Source organism: Salvelinus alpinus, chromosome 11 (genome assembly GCF_045679555.1).
Source record: "Salvelinus alpinus chromosome 11, SLU_Salpinus.1, whole genome shotgun sequence".
NCBI classification, from domain to species: domain Eukaryota; kingdom Metazoa; phylum Chordata; class Actinopteri; order Salmoniformes; family Salmonidae; genus Salvelinus; species Salvelinus alpinus.
The window spans coordinates 28,280,727-28,300,573 of record NC_092096.1 but is presented as its reverse complement, the minus strand read 5'-3'; the positions used below and the strand labels follow the sequence as shown (position 1 = coordinate 28,300,573).

The following is a 19,847-nucleotide window of genomic DNA, read 5'->3' as shown; positions in this document are numbered from 1 at the left end:
CTTACGTTACCTTTACGTCATACGTCTGTTCTCACTGTTTGTTTGTGGGTTCAGCATTCTTACATAGGTATTCCTCTTGTCCAGACGGTGTGATGGCATCGTCTGTGGACCTATTGGGGCGGTAAGCAAATTGGAGTGGGTCTAGGGTGTCAGGTAGGGTGGAGGTGATATGATCCTTGACTAGTCTCTCAAAGCTCTACATGATGTCAGATGTGAGTGCTACGGGGTGATAGTAATTTAGTTTAGTTACCTTAGCTTTCTTAGAAACAGGAATAATGGTGGCCATCTTCAAGCATGTGGGGACCACAGACTGGGATAGGGATTGATTGAATATGTCTGTAAACACACCAGCCAGTTGGTCTGCGCATGCTCTGAGGACGCGGCTAGGGATGCAGTCTGGGCCGGCAGCCTTGCGAGGGTTAACACGTGTAAATGTTTTACTCACATTGGCCACGGAGAAGGAGAGCCCAGGTTTTGGTAGCGGGCCGTGTCAGTGGCACTGTATTGTCCTCAAAGCGAGCAAAGAGATTGTTTAATTTGTCTGGGAGCAAGGCGTCGATGTTCGCAACAGGGCTGGTTTTCTTTTTGGAATCCGTGATTGTGATTGTCTGTAGACCCTGCAACATCAGATATAATGAACTGTCTGTTCACTCATGCTTGGTCTCTCATGTAAGTTCCTCTAATCAGTTAGTGAACACTTCTCTAAACTAAAGCTGGTAGGATTCCTCTGGTAGTGTTGTCTGTCCTCTGTGACTTTACCACCACTGTTAAATGTGAGATCAACATGTTTAATAAAGGAATATACAACATGGATCACTATCACTACTGCTGCTGCTGTTGTCTTTCATATGGACAATATGGAGGAATACTAGCAACACTGATCTAATGCTGGACTGTACCTCCAGACAAGGAGAACACCTGATACACAGAGGAAGGAAAAATGACTAATATCTGGATTTAAGATACAATTCATATTTTTATTATCTAGAAATGTTATTATGAAGTGTTTGTTCTACCTGGAAGATGTTAAAGTTTATTTGTGTTGATTATGATTCTGTATCTTCACTGTAACAGCTGCAGCAACACAACACAGAGAGGTTTTTGTACAAGCAGTAATAGGGATTGTATCACTGTGGTTGACTTTTGGTAGCGGCACCAGACTTGATGTTGGAAGTAAGTAAACACCAAATTCATTGTTTTATTCATGTTTTGATGTCATGTTTCAATTTCTCTATACATTTAGCCTCAATATTGAGAAGAAAAAAAAACTTTTTAAAAATACACACAGCCTTCAGACTATGGCCAATTAGAATATGAATGTTATTACATCTAATCAAATTTGACCTGCATTTTTAAACTATGAGAGTGATTGACCTACATTTTAGACTAGTTGTATGAATAAACATACTGCACCTAGTAGAAAATGTACAATTAACGGTAGGTTTAAAACAAATAAATAAACACTTTCCTTCACATGAAGATAAAACAATATTTGGCAAGTATTCATACTGTACTAGAGTTAGATATTTGAACCACAGTCTAAAGAAATTCAGCTTGTCCAATGGTCAGGAGGTTTTTGTACGAGCAGTACTAGGGATTGTATCACTGTGGTACACTTTTGGTAGCGGCACCAGACTAGATGTTGGAAGTAAGTAACAAGCTCTCTTCATATTTTTTTCTGACTACATTTATTTTAAATATATTATATTTAATATATAAATATATTTAAATACTTTCTTAAATATATTATGATTTTATACATTTTATTTTAAAAACATTGCATTTTTCTATTGCTTTTCACTGAGCCTTCTTTCAAATAATATTTTATTCAATCAAAATGTTAAATAGTAGGTTTATTTGTATGTCTGATTTGTATGAGAGCAGACTTTATAACTCTTAAAGTGTTGGTTATTGCAGTAATTGTTGTTTTGTGAATCTTATGTTTGTATACAACCTGTTGGATTATCTTAATATACTGTAGATGTTCTGAGTATTCTGATCAGAAACAATCCTAAGATATCTGACATACTAGTAACGCTAAAGCTAACCATTTACACTTGACTTATATTGTTCATAAATCTGCATTGTACATCTATCATATTATGTTTTGTGTTTTCTTCAAATCTTTTACCAATCTAACTACATTATATTTAGAAGGCATTTCCAAATCAATGTATTTGTATGTCTATTGCTTTTAGAAATATTTTAGACATAGTTGATGCAGTTGATGTGTTCTGTTTGTTCCAGGTAACAGTGCCCCCACCCTCACCGTCCTGCCCCCCTCTAGTGAGGAGCTGTCCAGTACAACAACAGCCACACTGACGTGTCTGGCCAACAAGGGCTTCCCCTCAGACTGGACCATGAGCTGGAAAGTGGACGGGACCAGCAAGAAGCAGGAGGCCAGTCCCGGGGTACTGGAGAAGGACGGTCTATACAGCTGGAGCAGCACCCTGACTCTCACTGGCCAGGAGTGGACCAAGGCAGGAGAGGTGACCTGTGAAGCCCAGCAGAAATCCCAGACTCCAGTCACCAAGACCCTGAGGAAGGCTGACTGTTCTGGGTAGGACCCCTCAGTCACACCCCTGTGGAGAGAGGCTGCTGGTTCCTCTGCTTTGACTCTGTTCTGAGATCAGATGTTCTCTGTCTTATTGATCACTGACATGTAGACTAACAGAGGACTTTGCTTGAGTTCATGTGTCAATCCTCTCTGTAGACTGAGATTGAATCAGTGTTAGATTTGATGAGTTCTGTTTTATTACTATTAGATACTGTAGGAATGTTTGCTTTGATGAAAATAAAGATTTCCCTTTGGAACAAATATTTTAATTGTCTCTTTCAATAACCCCAAATAGACATTAATCTTAAATATTGTTGAATGATATAGCAATATATTCATAAAGCCGGATTCACAGCTTCTATGAAACTTTCAGATCTAAACCTCATTGATTAGTTATTTATGTTCTAACCAAATTGTCATCAACCAGTAGTTCATACTAACACAATATACTACTATTTTCACAGGAGAGGTCTAGATACTACAATGTTAAGAGATTAACAGGAGAGGTCTAGATACTACAATGTTAACAAATTAACTTCTTATGGCTGGGGGCAGTATTGAGTAGCTTGGATAAATAAGGTGCCCAGAGGTTCCCAGAGTAAACTGCCTGCTACTCAGTCCCAGAAGCTAAGATATGCATATTATTAGTATATTTGGATAGAAAACACTCTGAAGTTTCTAAAACTGTTTGAATGATGTCTGTGAGTATAACAGAACTCATACGGCATACAAATACCTGAGAAAAAATCCAACCAGGAAGTGGGGAAATCTGAGGTTTGTAGTTTTTCAACTCTTTTCCTATCGAATACACAGTGTCTATGGGGTCATATTGCACTTCCTAAGGCTTCCACTAGATGTCAAGAGCCTTTAGAATCTTGTTTGATGCTTCTACTGTGAAGGAGGGGGGGAATGAGAGGGGATTGAGTCAGAGGTCTGTCAGAGTGCCATTAGCTGACAACGCGCGTTCACGTGAATGTTACCTTGCTTTCCATTGCATTTCTAAAGACAAAGGAATTCTCCGGTGGAACATTATTGAAGATTTATGTTAAAAACATCCTAAAGATTGATTCTATACTTCGCTTGACATGTTTCTACGGACTGTAACGGAACTTTTTGACTTTGTCTGCTCGCGCGTCATGAATTTCGATTACTGTGCTAAACAGGCTAACAAAAAGGAGGTATTTGGACATAAATTATGAACTTTATCGAACAAATCAAACATTTATTGTGGAACTGGGATTCCTGGGAGTGCATTCTGATGAAGATCATCAAAGGTAAGTGAATATTTATAATGCTATTTCTGACTTCTGTTGACTACACGTGGCGGATATCTGGTTGGCTTGTTTTGGTCTCTGAGCACTGTACTCAGATTATTGCATGGTGTGCTTTTTCGGTAAAGCTTTTTTGAAATCTAACAGCGGTTGCATTAGGAGAAGTTTATCGAAAGTTCCATGCATAACACTTGTATTTTCTTCAACATTTATGATGACTATTTCTGTAAATTGATGTGGCTCTCTGCAAAATCACCGGATGTTTTTGGAACTACTGAACATAACACGCTAATGTATACTAAGATTTTTTTATATAAATATGAACTTTATCAAACAAAATATACATGTATTGTGTAACATGAAGTCCTATGAGTGTCATCTGATGAAGATCATCAAAGGTTAGTGATTAATTTATCTCTATTTCTGCTTTTTGTGACTCCTCTTTTTGGCTGGAAAAATGGCTGGGTTTTTCTGTCACTAGGTGCAAACATAATCGTTTGTGGAGCTTTCGCCGTAAAGCCTATTTTAAATCGGACACTGTGGTGGGATTAACAAGAAGTGTATCTTTAAAATGGTGTAAAATACTTGTATGTTCAAGGGATTTTCTGTTGTTTGAATTTGGCGCCCTGCACTTTCACTGGCTGTTGTCATATCGATCCCGTTAGCGGGATCTCAGCCCAAATTAACAGGAGAGGTCTAGATACTACAATGTTACCAGATTAACAGGAGAGGTCTAGGTACTACAATGTTAACAGGAGAGGTCTAGCCGCATGTAGTAGATGGTACATCTAATTCATCTTTCCTGGAACAGTTAACATGTTTGATTTATAGACTTAGTCTAATGCTATTGAACATTTGATCGATATGTCGGACTCTCACCAATGTGATCATTCCTGTATTTTGCTTAATTGCAATACTTTTAATGTTATGTGGACAAATGTATAACATCTCAAGATAGAGTCTTCTCTACCTCCAACCCTCTGGGAATAGAGTGAACATCTGGTGACAGTGCTGCTCTATTCTGGGACAAGCAGAACCACCCAGCCCTGTCTATGTAAATCTCAGTTTCACTCCCACAGCTACCAGTCTACCAGTTGACCAGTTTCACTGCCTGAAATACCCTGAACTGGGCCAGATGTGGAGAGAAGGGGTGGAGATGACTCAATTAAATGAATGGATGATTAAACTGTTAACCAATTTCAGTCACATTGTGGTGGCTATTATAGAAACGATACTCAGCACTGCTAAAAATAGCCAGGAATCAAAGTTTATCGAACTAAACTCTTTTCCCTAGGTTAACAAGAGGTGAATACTTCTACTGGAATTCTGATTCCTTTGCAAATGCTGCCCTCTACTGTGGTTTTCTGTGGCCTTTGTCCTATTTTTTTGTCCCTTTTTTCAACCATATTTATCATAAGCCCGGGCTGTCTATTCAGACACAAGTTAAACGTGACAAACACTAACTGACACATGGTGTGAGGTGTCAAGACGATGGAATAGGAGGAATCTCATGGCATGGATGTTACCATACATATGGACAATATTCCAGGCTTGGTTCGCACAGAGCCTTCCTCGCCCCCACCTCACTGGTGGAACACACTAGTTAAATGGCCCTCCAAGGTATGCCCCTCTCCCCTGCCCCTCCCCCCTGATGGACGGTTGTCCTTTTCAAACGACGCCTTCATTGCGCAAATGTGTTTAATTAGCGGAAGGGGCTTTAATGAACCCTGATTGTTGTATGTGTGTGTGTCGCAGATGGAGGATGGGAATGACCAATGTTTGAGAGGGATGCACTCAGTCCAGCCGGGGACAACGGGTTACCATTTAACAGCACCTGAGAGAAGGAGATATCTTCGGTCCATGAATTGGGAGACTATATTTAGCATTCAGAATCTATTTGGTGCAGATACCGTAGCCTGTTTCACCTCTTCCACGACTAAACACAATAAACCAATCCTATTTCTGGAAAATATGTATAAAACTTTGGTGTCAGTGCCATTTGCAGCAAACTATCAGAGGGGGAAATATATGAATGTGTCCAGGAAGCTCAAGATGGAGGATATACCATGATATAGTTGTGGGGCTATGACATCAAACTGAGACCTTCACCTTGTTTAATGGTTCCATGTTGTTAATGGCGGTCAGGCCATTAAGCCCATTACCCCCAACAAACTCTTTAGCTGTATTTGGTTTCCCATTGAGTATCAAAATCAACTCCGGTCTAATTCCAATTAAAACATTGTTCACAAAATGGCTGACGAGTATCGCAAGGGTAGAGGGGATCCAAAAGGGACTGTTGTTGTAATCTCTTTGTAAATTACTCAGATATTACCAAAAATAGAAGCTAGCATGACAAACTAACTGAAGCTATAGCATGCTAGCTAACCAAATACGTTGTCAAGTTTATTTTGGTCTCATGATGACAGTGGAGGCTGCTGAGGGGAGAACGGCTCATAATGATGGGTGAAATAGAGTTAATGGAATGGTATCAAAAACATGATACCATTCCAGCCATTATTATGAGACGTCCTCCCTTAATCCCTTAAGCAGCCTCCACTTCATGGACGACAGTTTCTCCCTTTGTACGTTTGTTTGGAAGAATTACAGCAATCGGCTCAATTTACATTCAAAAGCTAACTTTGGTAATGATCACTAATGTCTATGGGAAAGCTAGGGGACATGCCTCTCCTTCGACGCCATATCATTCTCTACCAACTGAGCCACACGGGACCTCTAATTTGCATGGATTTTGCAGGATATTATGGGATTGATAGTCAACAAAACAATTATATAGCCTATGTAAGGACGTGTAACCAGTTGTATTTCGTTATCTAGTACAGTTTATCAGATTCAGAGCACTCATCTAGTACATTTACAGTTGTGTTTCGTTATCTAGTACAGTTTATCAGATTCAGAGCACTCATCTAGTACATTTACAGTAGCGTTAGTTTCTATTGCCATCCAATCCCATTCCAAGTGCCATAAAGTACAGTAGTCCATACAGGTCCTCGACTGATATCGGTTCATAAAATGCTTGTCGACCACTTGCCTTATCTCAGCAAAATATAATACATGTGAGTGCATGTGTCCTTGTTGGGATGATATTCACAAAATACAGGACATACCAGAATAGGGGACTTTCTTGCCGGCTTGTTGATGCTACAAATCGACCAGAGTGGGTACTAAAATCCTGACAAGTGACTCCTCCGCACCGAGAGAGGGGGTGCCTGGGTGGTTTCTGAGTCCAAGCCATCATAAACACCTCTGCCCCTGACCATCGAGCGAGAGGATGCGGCACTCACCATAGTGACATGGAACTCTGGTGACCACGCAGGTGGAAGCAATGCCCGGAATAAACAGATAAATGAGACAGAAAGAGCCAGGCTGCGGATGCAGATAACACCACGACACGACGCCTCCGTCAACAAGATTTACTGTGAAGTGTGGCAACGGAGGAGGGTGTGTGGGGAAGGTCGGTTAACAGCCAGTCGTAAAGAACCGGGGGAGGGGTTGCCTCATAGGGAGAAACAAGGGAGAACGGGAGGAGAGAAAGAAAAAGAGAGAGAAAGAGAGAGTGAGCAAGAAAGGGACGTAGATAAAGCCTGAACCGGCATCATGAGCTGTGCACTGCCCTACGACTCCTTGCCCGCTCGGCTGAGCCCCAGGCGAGCGGTGAACTGGGAACGTGAGCAGCTAGCGGCGCGGAGGCTCTCCTCTCCCAGAGGGCTGAGCCTCCTCAACCCTTCTACTGGGCTTCGGCGGCACTCGGCACTCCCCGGGTACATGCTCTCGTCCTTCCAGGAGCAGCAACACCAGGAGCACCAGGAACAGCTGCAGCAACAGCGCCTCTCATTGTCCCTGTGCTCCGAGGCCTCCATGGCACCCCCTGCTCCCCGCGTGGGTGGACCCCTGCCCTGCTGCCGGCCAGTGGGCGTCATGCCCCTGCTGCGCCTGGCCCTGCTGGCCTTCAGCTGCCTCTTTTGGGCAGCCGGTCTGGCCATCTTCACCTTGGGCGTGTGGGCCCAGGTTTCGCTGGCCGACTACATGCTGCTGTCGGCCAACCGCTACCCCAACGCCCCGCTCATCCTTCTGGCCACGGGGGCCATCGTCACAGCCTGGGGCTTCCTGGGCTGTCTGGGAGTGGCCGCCAACCTACCCTTTGTTCTGCGGGCATACGGCTTCATACAGTTGGCGGCACTGGTGGCAGGGCTAGCCGCCGGCCTCTCGGGCCTGTTTTACCGCGAGGACATCGCCGGAGGGTTCCGTAGCGGACTGCAGCAGGCAGTGGCGGGCTATGGCGAAGATGAGGGCCGCTCCAACGCTCTGGATAGCCTGCAGAGGGCACTAGAGTGCTGTGGGGCCGAGGGCTGGCGTGATTGGCTGACCTCCGACTGGGCCAATCAGGACGCAGCCTTCTCGCCCATGGGCAACGGCTCCTCTGTGTCGCTACCCGACAGCTGCTGCATGCAACGCAAGGGCTGCAGAAACCGACCCTTGCCAGCAGTGGGCAGTGAAGGGGTGGCGGTTGCTGGGATCCATCCCCACGGATGTTTCCGAAAGGTGTTCAGTTTCGTCAATGATAACGTCTTCCACATTGCTGCCACCGTGCTGGGGCTAGCCTTCACCCAGATAGGTGGCATCGCCCTGGCCTGTCTACTAGCTAACCGCCTGCAACCAAGACTACACCGACCAGTCGCACACTAATAAAGAGAGTGGGCAATACTGGACCTTGACTAGGGATCAACCAATTGCAGAGTTATACCATTTGACCTGTACAAGGCCTCTAACTTCACATTTGGGATTTTGTGTAGAAGAGGAAAATGGAGGACATATATTTTTACTCTGTCACTACTTTAATCCAAGAACGAGGTTAGCTGTGACATACCTGCTCCTTTTCATATCCACTCAACATCTCTTTCTCCGACCAACAATCCTGAGGTATTTACTGTATAAGACCGACCATTGACTGACTGTAAATATTCTGCCTGCTGTTCATGAACATGCCCCTTTAACAAATGTGAACACTGTACATATACTGTAATATACATGTGTGAAATGACTGTTTAACAAGATTTGCAGTTAAACAAAGTGTTATTTTATTATGTGCTATTTTGGCAGTTATAATAACTCATTTGGTTGTTTCTTGTAAATAATCCGGCACAGAGAAATGTAATATTTACTGTTATACTTGAACAGTATGATTGTTATGATCAGACCATACACTCTTAGAAAAAAAGGTTCCAAAAGGGTTCTTCGGCTGTCCCCATAGGAAAATCCTTTTTGGTTCCGGGTAGAACCCTTCTGGGTTCAATGTAGAACCCTCTGTGGAACAGGGTTCTACATGGAACCAGAACGGGTTCTTCTAAGTGTTCTCCTATGGGGACAGCCGAAGAAACCTTTTAGGTTCTAGGTAGCACCTTTTTTTTCTAAGAGTGTATTGACTATACCATTTTCCGTTTTGTGATATTTGTCTTGTATATCAATATTTGACAGTCGGTTGACCATTATGGAATATGTCTAATGTCCAAATTGCTACAGCAGACACACCCTAGGTCTAGTTCCTTGTATACATTTGTATTACTTTAAGTGTTTGTGCAGTTATATTTTGTGATACATACTCATCTTATGATGATACAATCCCAACATTCTGTGATAAATAGTCAGGTTAAGCTTTTGAAAAGACCAGACACATGTCTGTACCTCCGTGTGGAGTATTACGATGGGAATGTATCATCCTTTTCTGGTCTCGGTTTGCAAGTTCCTGTGACAATAATACTTTGTTATATTTAGCGCATACACCAATTCAACTACACACCAATTCTGTAATGGTCCCAAAGCATTGGCATGACACGGATATAGTGCATTGGTTGGGCTGTCACATAAGCATGAAGCAGTACTGGACAGCCTGAAAAATCATCATTACCTCAGTGATTCCTTTTGTACAACTATCGCAATTCCTCACAAGGTGCATTGTTGTTCATCAAACTGCAATAAGAATGGCAATTGACATTGATTTTATGTTGAATATGATTGATAATTATAATCAATGGCATTGAAATAAATCAACGTGAGGATAATTTCATGGTCAAGTAACTCAGACCTATGGAAGTCTATCATACAAAAAGTAACCATCTATATAGACAGGAATTAAATAGGGATTGTGTAGGCGGGGGAACTGTTTTCAAAATGTCTTGTTCCCCTAATCATTTTTAATAGACATCTATTCCCATTATAGGTTGTTTCAACACCCGCCTCCTAATTTATGTCTAGTGTACAGCCCAATGGATCAATACATTCGCTAATGTGATCTCACAATCACCATTTATCCTCTACCCTCCAATACTCACTGTGCATTTGGTTCTCCTTCTCTTGTAATTGTGTTGTGTGTGTGTTGTGTTCCACGTATTATAACAAAGCAGTAAGGCCGAGGGGGGTTGTGGTATATGGACAATATATCACGGCTAAGGGCTGTTCTTATGCATGACGCTACGCGGAGTGCCTGGACACAGACCTTAGCCGTGTTATATTGGCCATATACCACAACCCCCCGAGGTGCCTTATTGCTATTACAAACTGGTTACCAATGTAATTAGAGCAGTAAAAATACATGTTTTATGACACCCGTGTCAGCCAATCAGCATTCAAGGCTCAAACCACCCAGTTTATAATGTGTAACATCTATTCTAATGCTTATCAGTGACGGTGAACCTGACACACAGACATTACCTCATGACTGATGAACAAAAGACTTGTGTCATACCTCGTGACAGAGAATGGGTGTACTTCAGTCTGTTGGTTGTCCTTGACATGCGAGGCACAAACACATGACACCCCTGTACTACTCATGTTGACGTGGCCATAATCTGATACACACAACTTGTGTATATAAAAATATATTCACTGGAAAGCACATTTCACAAAAATACTCAAAGGAAAGGACGAGGGTGAGTTCCTTACCGTAATGAACTACACTCCAAAGACAAAACGATCTTCTGAGTGAATCTTTGAAAACAATAGTGTGTGTTGATGTTTCTGCAACTCTTTATAAACCATCTGTCGTGTATATCCTTTATGTATTTTGTGACGGTATACAGTATATGACTTGCTGTTGTATACATTTAAACTATGGGTATATGCATGAAAGTGGCCAATTGTCTCAAATGCCTATACTGTAAAAAAAAAAATCCAACTAAGCCTTTATGATTAAAATTCCATAGTCATATCCCACCATTTTGCCCAAAAACTAATCCAGGGAGTCCTTCCCCAGTGCATCCTCTTTAAAGATATAAACTGCCAATTTTATCTCCAGCTTCACAGATTGGCAGGCACAGCACTTCCATCTGCATTTTAAAAGCCTTGGATGCTAGCTGGGTTTATTTTATGACCAGGACCAGTGCTGGAACTGAACCCAAGTATTAAATCTTCTGCATCGGTTATGGTCGATTCTGCCTGGACCTCTCTGGCCAGACACAGTCACAGTGTTGAATTATGGGTACCTGTATGACATCTCATTTCAACCCAAGACAGGGGTGATAAGATCTCCTGCACAAGGAAGCAATAATGTGCCCTGGTCTATATTATTGGCAATTAACCACACACACATACACAACGTGACACACACACACACACACACACATAGCCAGGCATACCTTACTTACACACACACACTTTGAAAGCTCACTGTACAATAATACTTTCTTTGAGTATTGTAGCCCACTCCATCGGGCAATTAACATTCCCAATTTGGTTCAACCAAGGCAAAATAGACTAGAGGGATGTCACATGACCATAATGACAACATTCAAGTGTGTCAAATTGAGACTTTAAAGACTTTCTATGTAGGCTGGTTTTGAATAGTGCACTAATAAACTCCACTCACTGTTTTGCACCATGATCCAGTCAGTGTGAGAGTTGCCATAGGCTAAATCTATGAGTGGATTATAGAGCACTTGTTTTGTGCCGGGCACGACTAACTGGCCGACCCGACCTCTGTTGACCACTATAGTGGTCACTGTCGGCATGGACTCGGAGGGCTGTGCATCCTCATCTCTCGAGCGCCTACCTTTCAACAATGTCGCGCTGAAAAAACTTCCACTTGACTCCTCCGAAGAACCAGGGTCTCGAACGGTGAGCGGAGCATGCTTCTCCCGCGTCCAGCCACAACCTCTTGTCAACCCCACTTTCGTGGCAGTATCCGGACCAGCACTCGCTCTGCTTGGGCTAGATGAGGAGGAAATATTTCACGACTTGCTTGGTCCAGAATATTTGAGCGGTTCTAAAGTTTTACCGGGCTCGGAGCCGGCTGCGCATTGTTACTGCGGTCATCAGTTTGGACTATTTGCTGGACAGCTGGGTGATGGGGCGGTGTGTTACCTTGGCGAAGTGGAAGCACCTGCGGACCAAATCGGTTCCATGCAGCGTGACAACCCATGTGGGCGATGGGAAATACAGGTGAAGGGTGCAGGTGTCACACCTTACTCCAGGTAACAGCTTTTATTTTTGCCCTGCGTTTTGAATAGTCTAGCTGCCTAGGCCTAATAGGTTTTAAAGGAAGGCTCGCGTTTTTGTATAAACCTATCACAACCGACAATTAGCCTACGATAGGCCTAAAATGGCAACTTCACAAACTTTAACAGTATTATGATTTACAGCCTAGGCTCTATGCTTAATTTTAGGAGGTTAATGTTCGTTGTATGCACTCTTCCCTTTGCACTCTTTGTTAGTAATTCACTAGACCTATATATATATATATATATATATATATATATATATATATATATATATGCTCTTATTATTATTTAGGAATAGGCTAACTAGGACATAATTTGTCTGTAAACATGCCCTTTGGAATGTAGGGGTATGTTCCAGAATGTTCGTCCGTGCAAAGACACACAATAGGCATTTGCTGACTCAATGGATCTGGCATCCCAGCCAAGTCTCCCATGTCTAGATTAGAGCCATGTGATACAATTGCACAACAGCTACAGAGCTGCTTAAGAGATCAACTTATTGGCACACTTCAACACCTTCTGCATTGCTAAACAATGCACAGGCATCTGAATTGTGTCAGGCCCACCTAGTGATTGGTACTACTGCTTGAGTAGGTCTACTTCTATTTGATTTGTACCAATTTGAATGCACACAAGACTTGTGCTCAAAGAATAAAACTCTTATGAATTTCAGATAGCTATCACTCATAATTGATTCTGGGACCAACACACCTTTTGGTCACACTTTACCTTCGTTTCACAGCTATCATGTGCATGTAGCCACGTAGAATCACAATTTCTTTACATCGTTACATGTAGGCCTAACTACTCTGTAAAAATAGGCCTAACTACACTGTAAAAATAACTAATTTCAAACAGAAGTTGGGCAGTACTGTACCTGGCAAGAGGACCATTTATAATCTTATCCTTATTATTATTCCTAATCCATATAATGGTTGTTCTCCTCCTCTCTCGTCCCACCAGAGAGTCTGACGGACGGAAGGTCCTTCGTTCCAGCATCCGGGAGTTCCTGTGCAGCGAGGCCATGGCCGCTCTGGGCATCCCCACCACGCGTGCCGCCTCTCTGGTGACATCGGACCTCTATGTCAACAGAGACCCCCTCAACAATGGCCGGCGCCGTCCGGAGAGGTGTTCAGTGGTCCTGCGCATCGCCCCCTCCTTCATCAGGTGAACGGTTATTGGTGGTTCCCCTCTTCCTTTCAATTACAATATGTATCAATGGCCTCCTTTCCTTGTCTCCTTTCCTTCATGATGACCACAGTAGGAAGGTGAATGGATGGATTTATACAATATTTCTCTCCCTTGTCAAGTTCTCAGTGGTAGAGAGAGGAAGTCATTGAATATGATGATTTGGCCATATTATATTACTGTGATATCTTTCTTACTGTATGTGGGGTACCAGGGTCATAGGTGAAAGAAAACAAGGAAAATTATTAATTTAACAGCATCGGGATGTAGCTGACCGGCTGATTGACTGGCTGGCTGACTGGATGACTGGCTTACTGAATGACTAGCTGACTGACTGGCTGGCTGACTAGCTGACTAGCCATGAACTCTGCTTTTGGTACTGAATGCTGACTTGCTTGTGCAGGTTCGGGTCCTTTGAGATCTTTCAGTCTCGGGATGAGTTTTCAGGCCGACAGGGTCCCAGTCCAGGGCGCCACGACATTCGGGCTCAGCTAGTGGACTACGTCATCGACACCTTTTACCCTGACATCCAACGAAGCCACGGCAACCGCAAAGAGAGGAACACAGCATTTTTCAAAGAGGTATGGCCTACACTGAAACTTCAGTTTCAACGTGAGGTGCCTGTAGCACTATACGACAACTGTACTACCCTTTTGTATTTGTACTCTTATGATAAATATGAGATTGTTACTTATTATCAATATGAACAACGGTACCAGATGGACATTGCTAATATTCTAAAATGATTCTCTAGCACTGTACATTAACTATACAGGGTGAATACATTTCACCTTAAGTACACACTGTGACAAAATTACATTCATTTGTAGACCTGCTCTGTGGCTCCCCCTTGTGTTCCCAGGTGACAGTGCGGACGGCTCGTCTGGTGGCCCAGTGGCAATGTGTTGGCTTCTGTCATGGTGTCCTCAACACAGACAACATGAGCATATTGGGACTTACTGTGGATTACGGCCCCTTTGGCTTCATAGACAGGTACATCTGCCTCACTTCCCCTTTCAACAGGAACTTCAAGATCCTATTGACATCAAAACATATTAATTCAGGAAATGGATACTTGTATCACGCGTGCTGTGCATAACTCACAAAATAACTTATAGGCAAGCTGAATATACAGTATTATGAGGTAGAAAGAACACTGAGTTAAAATTTGTTATTATACATTTTTGCTAACAAAATGCAATTTGTGCAGTTATATACGGTACATAATCGATTAATCATAAGGGCTTATTGGTAAACACTCCATATCTCTTCCCATCTTCCAGATTCGACCCAGAGTTTGTGTGCAACGCGTCGGACCGGAGGGGGCGCTACTCATACCAAGCCCAGCCGTCCGTGTGCCGTTGGAACCTGGCTCGTCTGGCTGAGGCCCTGGGCTCTGAGCTCCATGCATCCCAGGCAGGGACCATCCTTGATGAGTTCATGCCCCTCTATGAGACCCTTTACCTGGCCAACATGAGGAAGAAGCTGGGCCTACTGAGGCGGAAGGAACCAGAGGACCAGGAGCTTGTCTCTGAGCTGCTGCAGCTCATGCACAACACAGGTATGGCGAGAGGGATGGAACAAACTGTGCAGAAAACAGGCATAATGTACCTGTATGAACAGAGGGGACTAACTCTGCACAACACGTTATTTGAACCAGCAACCAAACATTTAAAGTCCCCCCTCTCTCTCTCTCTCTCTCTCTCTCTCTCACAGGAGCAGACTTCACCAACACCTTCCGCTTGCTGAGTGGCGTGTCCTGCCCTGTGGCGGGGGAGGGGAAGGGGGCCACAGGCGGCCCGGTGGTGGACCTCATCCTGGAGCAGTGCGTCTCCCTGGAGGAGCTTAAGGTGGCCAACAAGCCCACCATGGAGCCCCGGTGAGGGGGGTACAGTGGTGTGGCCCACCTGGAGGCTAGACCTCCATCACATGAAACCTAAATATGATCTTTAGTGATCAGAAACTCTGTTTTAATTCACAGTTCACAGGATTGGAAATGCAAGATGTATACATGTAATGCTCTACAACATGCATTGAGGTTAACTTGGAGGGAATTGACTTCAACAATTCTGCCACCAACCAATCCACTGTGATCCCCTCATTTTCATTCACACACAAACCACAAATGACTGGGCTATACAGTAGGTTAACCTAACAAATGTTCTCAGAAATGTTCCTAATCACATGTTTGCAAGATGTTGTGGTTCCTAATATCATCTTTCGTTGTGTTCCCTTGATGTGCAATCAGCGATTTGGAGAAAAATCATACAAGGATAATCTGTAAGTTAAAGCTGTTTTAGTGCAGAATGACTTGTTTAAGGTTGCTATACATTTGTATTATCTGTGGTTAAGTAGGTAGCTAGCAATATTAGCTACACATGCTAATGTAAGTGTCAGATATAGCACCTCAGTGTATGTATTCATATAGTTATCACCAAGTAATTAGCTAACTATATATATATATATATTGCCCATTCTCCTAGCTACTGTTTTCAATCTAGCCCCTTAGTCTCAGTTTTTACCTCTCTCTTGACTCCCTCTATGCACACAGTGAGCTGGCTATGGTCCTCTCTATGGCCCAGACCAACCCAGCCATGTTTGGCCTGGTGGCAGACCGACCTGAGGTGGCCCATCAGCTGGAGAAGATAGGCAGGCTGAAGGAGCTGCTGAGCACCAATCAGGACGAGCTGAGGGCAAAGCAGAGAGAGGATTGGCTACGCTGGATCAGTCAGTACAGGTTGGTTAGTTAGGAGATGCCGGATCGAGGATCCTACTCAATCAAAACCACTTACTTGGTTATTGATGAAAGAAATAGCATGCTTTCTGCATACCAAAGCATATGAATTGATCCATACTTTCTTGGTATTGTTTCACACCAGTGGTGGCTGGTGGCACTTTAAATTGGGAGGACGGGCTCATAGTATTGGCTGGAACAGCATAGATGGAATGGTCTCAAACACATCAAACACCTGGTTTCTATGTGTTTTATTCCATTCGCTCCATTCTATTAATTATTATGAGCTGTCCTCCCCTCACCAGCCTCCTCTGTTTAACGCTGTAATCATGGTTTACATCACCCCCGTGTGTGTATGATGACCCAGGAAGCGGTTGGTGAAGGAGTGTGATGGAGCGAGGGAGGTGTGTACCATAGAGGAAGAGAGGATCCGTGTGATGGACAACACCAACCCACGCGTGGTGCTCCGCAACTACATTGCCCAGAATGCAATACAGGCTGCTGAAAATGGAGACTTCTCAGAGGTATAGAATTGACATGTTGTATCTTCTAAATACACTGTAGCTATCAATACATGGTGAATATTTTTGTTGTTGCACTTTCTGTTGTTATATTACAGTATACAGTGAGCTCAAAGTATTGGGACAGTGACACATTGCTAGGAATATTCCATGCTAGGAATATGGGAACAAATACTAAACTTATACTACACATTTAAGTGAATTTGTTCCAATACTTTTGGCCCCCAAAAATGGACTATGTACAAAAAGTGCTGTAATTTCTAAACGGTCACTCAATATGGATGAAAATAATCTGATTACTTTTGGATTACTTCTTTGGTTAGCCAGAATCTGCCTCTTCAGTTTATGCTGCAGATATCTTTAGGCAAGTGCTGGCTCAGCTGCCTTATGCATCTTGTTGATGAAATGGCATCACTGCTAAAAGGTCAGCTGCACTGTCAAGTTCCAAGGAAAGCATTCAACACTCATTCTTTGGTTGTGCAATGGGCCTACTCCACCCAGCCACCAAGCAGATCGTGGCCAGTAAAAGAGGAAATGTTCATTTGAATGTTTGACCCAGCTATGAATGTCTGTCCCGCACATAAATGTCTGACCCATAACAGTCTACTATGATAAATACGTCAATAGACAGATGTAACAGATCCAGGAGTAATCAGATTATTTCATGAGTTGGATGATCAATTGTGCAAATACTTTGAATGTGGACTATTCTAAGTTTGCAAAACACGTAGATCTATCTGAAAAGCAGACGGGTAGATTTTAGTGTACTCATTTCTACTGAAACTGGAAGTTTAGCTGAGTAAGCAGCTGATTTGTCATGTGTCATTCCAGTACTTGGGAAATGAACAGAATGGAGCAATGTTGACTTACCCCAAAAATTATTTTGACCCAAAGATCTTGAATACATTTTGGATGATTCAGTTTTCAGTAAGTGGGGGGGGCAGTAAGTGGGGGGGGGGTCTGATTTTAGTTATTTATTATAGTTAATATTAATATTATTATTAAGGAGAGAACTTGGCCGTTTTGAGATTTAAAATAGATTAGAATGGCTGGGAAAAGCTTCCATTCCCACTGAAAGGTGACTTCCGGGTTGTGTAACGGCAGGTAGCCTAGCAGTTAAGAATGTTGTGCTAGTAATCGAAAGGTCGCTGGTTATAATCCACGAGCCAACTGGGTGAAAAATCTGTTGTGCCCTTGAGCAAGGCACTATTATGCTCCTGTAAATCACTCTGGATAAGAGCTTCTGCTTAAAATGTAAAAACCTAGGGCCTCCCGGGTGGCGCAGTGTTCTAGAGCACTGCATCGCAGTGCTAGCTGCGCCACCAGAGTCTCTGGGTTCGCACCCAGGCTCTGTCGCAGCCGGCCGCGACCGGGAGGTCCGTGGGGCGACGCACAATTGGCTTAGCGTCGTCTGGGTTAGGGAGGGTTTGGCCGGTAGGGATATCCTTGTCTCATCACGCTGTGGCGGGCCGGGCGCAGTGCGCGCTAGCCAAGGGGGCCAGGTACACAGTGTTTCCTCCGACACATTGGTGCGGCTGGCTTCCGGGTTGGAGGCGCGCTGTGTTAAGAAGCAGTGCGGCTTGGTTAGGTTGTGCTTCGGAGGACGCATGGCTTTCGACCTTCGTCTCTCCCGAGCCCGTACGGGAGTTGTAGCGATGAGACAAGATAGTAATTACTAGCGATTGGATACCACGAAAATTGGGGAGAAAAGGGGATAAAAAAAAAATGTAAAAACCTGCTACTTCAGTGTGCTTGAGTCAAACACATGCAGCTCACATCTTGATATTAGTTGAAGTAATCCAAAATGTAATCAGCTGTTTAAGACTAACTGTAATCCGATTTATTATTTAAAAAAATTGTAATCTGGGTTGATTAGTTAATTCATTTTTGTAGTCTAATTATGTCATCCCTGTTACATGTAATCCGTTAGTACCCAACCCTGTTGCTCACCCATTGCTCATTATGTTAAATCAACTCTTGTTCAATCTCTCAGGTCCGCAGAGTTCTAAAAGTTCTAGAGAACCCCTACTCTGCCCATCCTGAGTCAGAACTACCTGGTGGGCCTAAAACATTTGGAGAGAGGTACCAGAAAGGGATGGAGAAAGACAAAGAGGGAAGGAAGGACGAGGGGAGGACAGATGGAAACCAAAATTGTGTCCCATATGACAGCAAGCCTCCTGTGTGGGCACGAGAGATCTGTGTCACCTGATCGTCATAGTGCCTCCCTGACCCCAAAACTCAACTGACAGTGGAGAAAGATGTAGATGGTGTTCCTCAGGGCACTGTTCTAGGGCCATTCCGCTTTTCAATGATGGGACCCTGCTCTTTGTTCTGAGTCAGTTGGGTTAATGTCAAGGGAGGTAGTTCAGAGTGTATACTTCAGAGTGCTCCTGGATGTCAATCAGTAGAATAAACTGATGGTGAATGAAGACTCAGGTAATCAGTCAGTGACCTGTCTGTGTTGGAGAGACCAGGAGCACCCTGACTGTGTGTCTATGCACACACACACACTTGAAATTTGCATGTATTTAGATTGTTTCACACACATCATGTAGTGTATGCATGATTAAAGAGATATAATCAAATAAACTCATACATTCAGGAACATAATCATTGATCATCTTACTAACACCCGCAAATGGTCTTCATCTTAGAACAGTGGTTAAAAACTGTATCTAGACACAATCTCTTGAATCCATAAATAAAATAATGTATATCTTAATAATACATCTTAATACAAGAGGCAAGATTTCACACAATGTTATGTTCATGTATATTATGTGATGTGTTGAAAGTGAGAAAAAAGGCTTTAAAATGAGTTTGTTCTGAACTTCGATGTGCATTTAAAAAATATGTATGCAAATTTTTATGTACAGCAGGTTTGGAATTGCTTATTGATAACTTGCTGTACCATGTTACTCTGTCAAAACAGCAAACATTTTAATAAACCTATCACTACTTTATATTCAGCTGTATCTTTAAATTCTTCTGGATTTGATTGCGATGGGCTTTTTCACATGTCTTTTCAGAATGTAGATAATGCTGTACGTTTGTTTCATATTGATA

At 43.0% G+C, this 19,847-nt stretch overlaps 1 protein-coding gene, 1 pseudogene and 1 gene segment (V, D, J or C); all 3 read left to right on the top strand.

The window, feature by feature from the left end:
- The first annotated feature begins 444 nt into the window (after positions 1–444).
- On the top strand, positions 445–2,818 carry LOC139533850 (Ig kappa-b4 chain C region-like). The segment is given in 2 exon segments: positions 445–669; positions 2,248–2,818. Coding segments are annotated over 2 exon segments (333 nt in total).
- A 4,483-nt stretch (positions 2,819–7,301) lies between these two features.
- LOC139533848 (tetraspanin-7-like) lies at positions 7,302–8,651 on the top strand. The gene has a single exon (XM_071332293.1). The coding sequence runs from the start codon at positions 7,444–7,446 to the stop codon at positions 8,530–8,532; it is 1,089 nt and encodes a 362-aa protein (XP_071188394.1). The 5' UTR covers positions 7,302–7,443; the 3' UTR covers positions 8,533–8,651.
- Positions 8,652–11,719: 3,068 nt separating this feature from the next.
- Positions 11,720–19,746, top strand: LOC139533847 (protein adenylyltransferase SelO-1, mitochondrial-like; annotated as a pseudogene).
- The last annotated feature ends 101 nt before the right edge of the window (positions 19,747–19,847 follow it).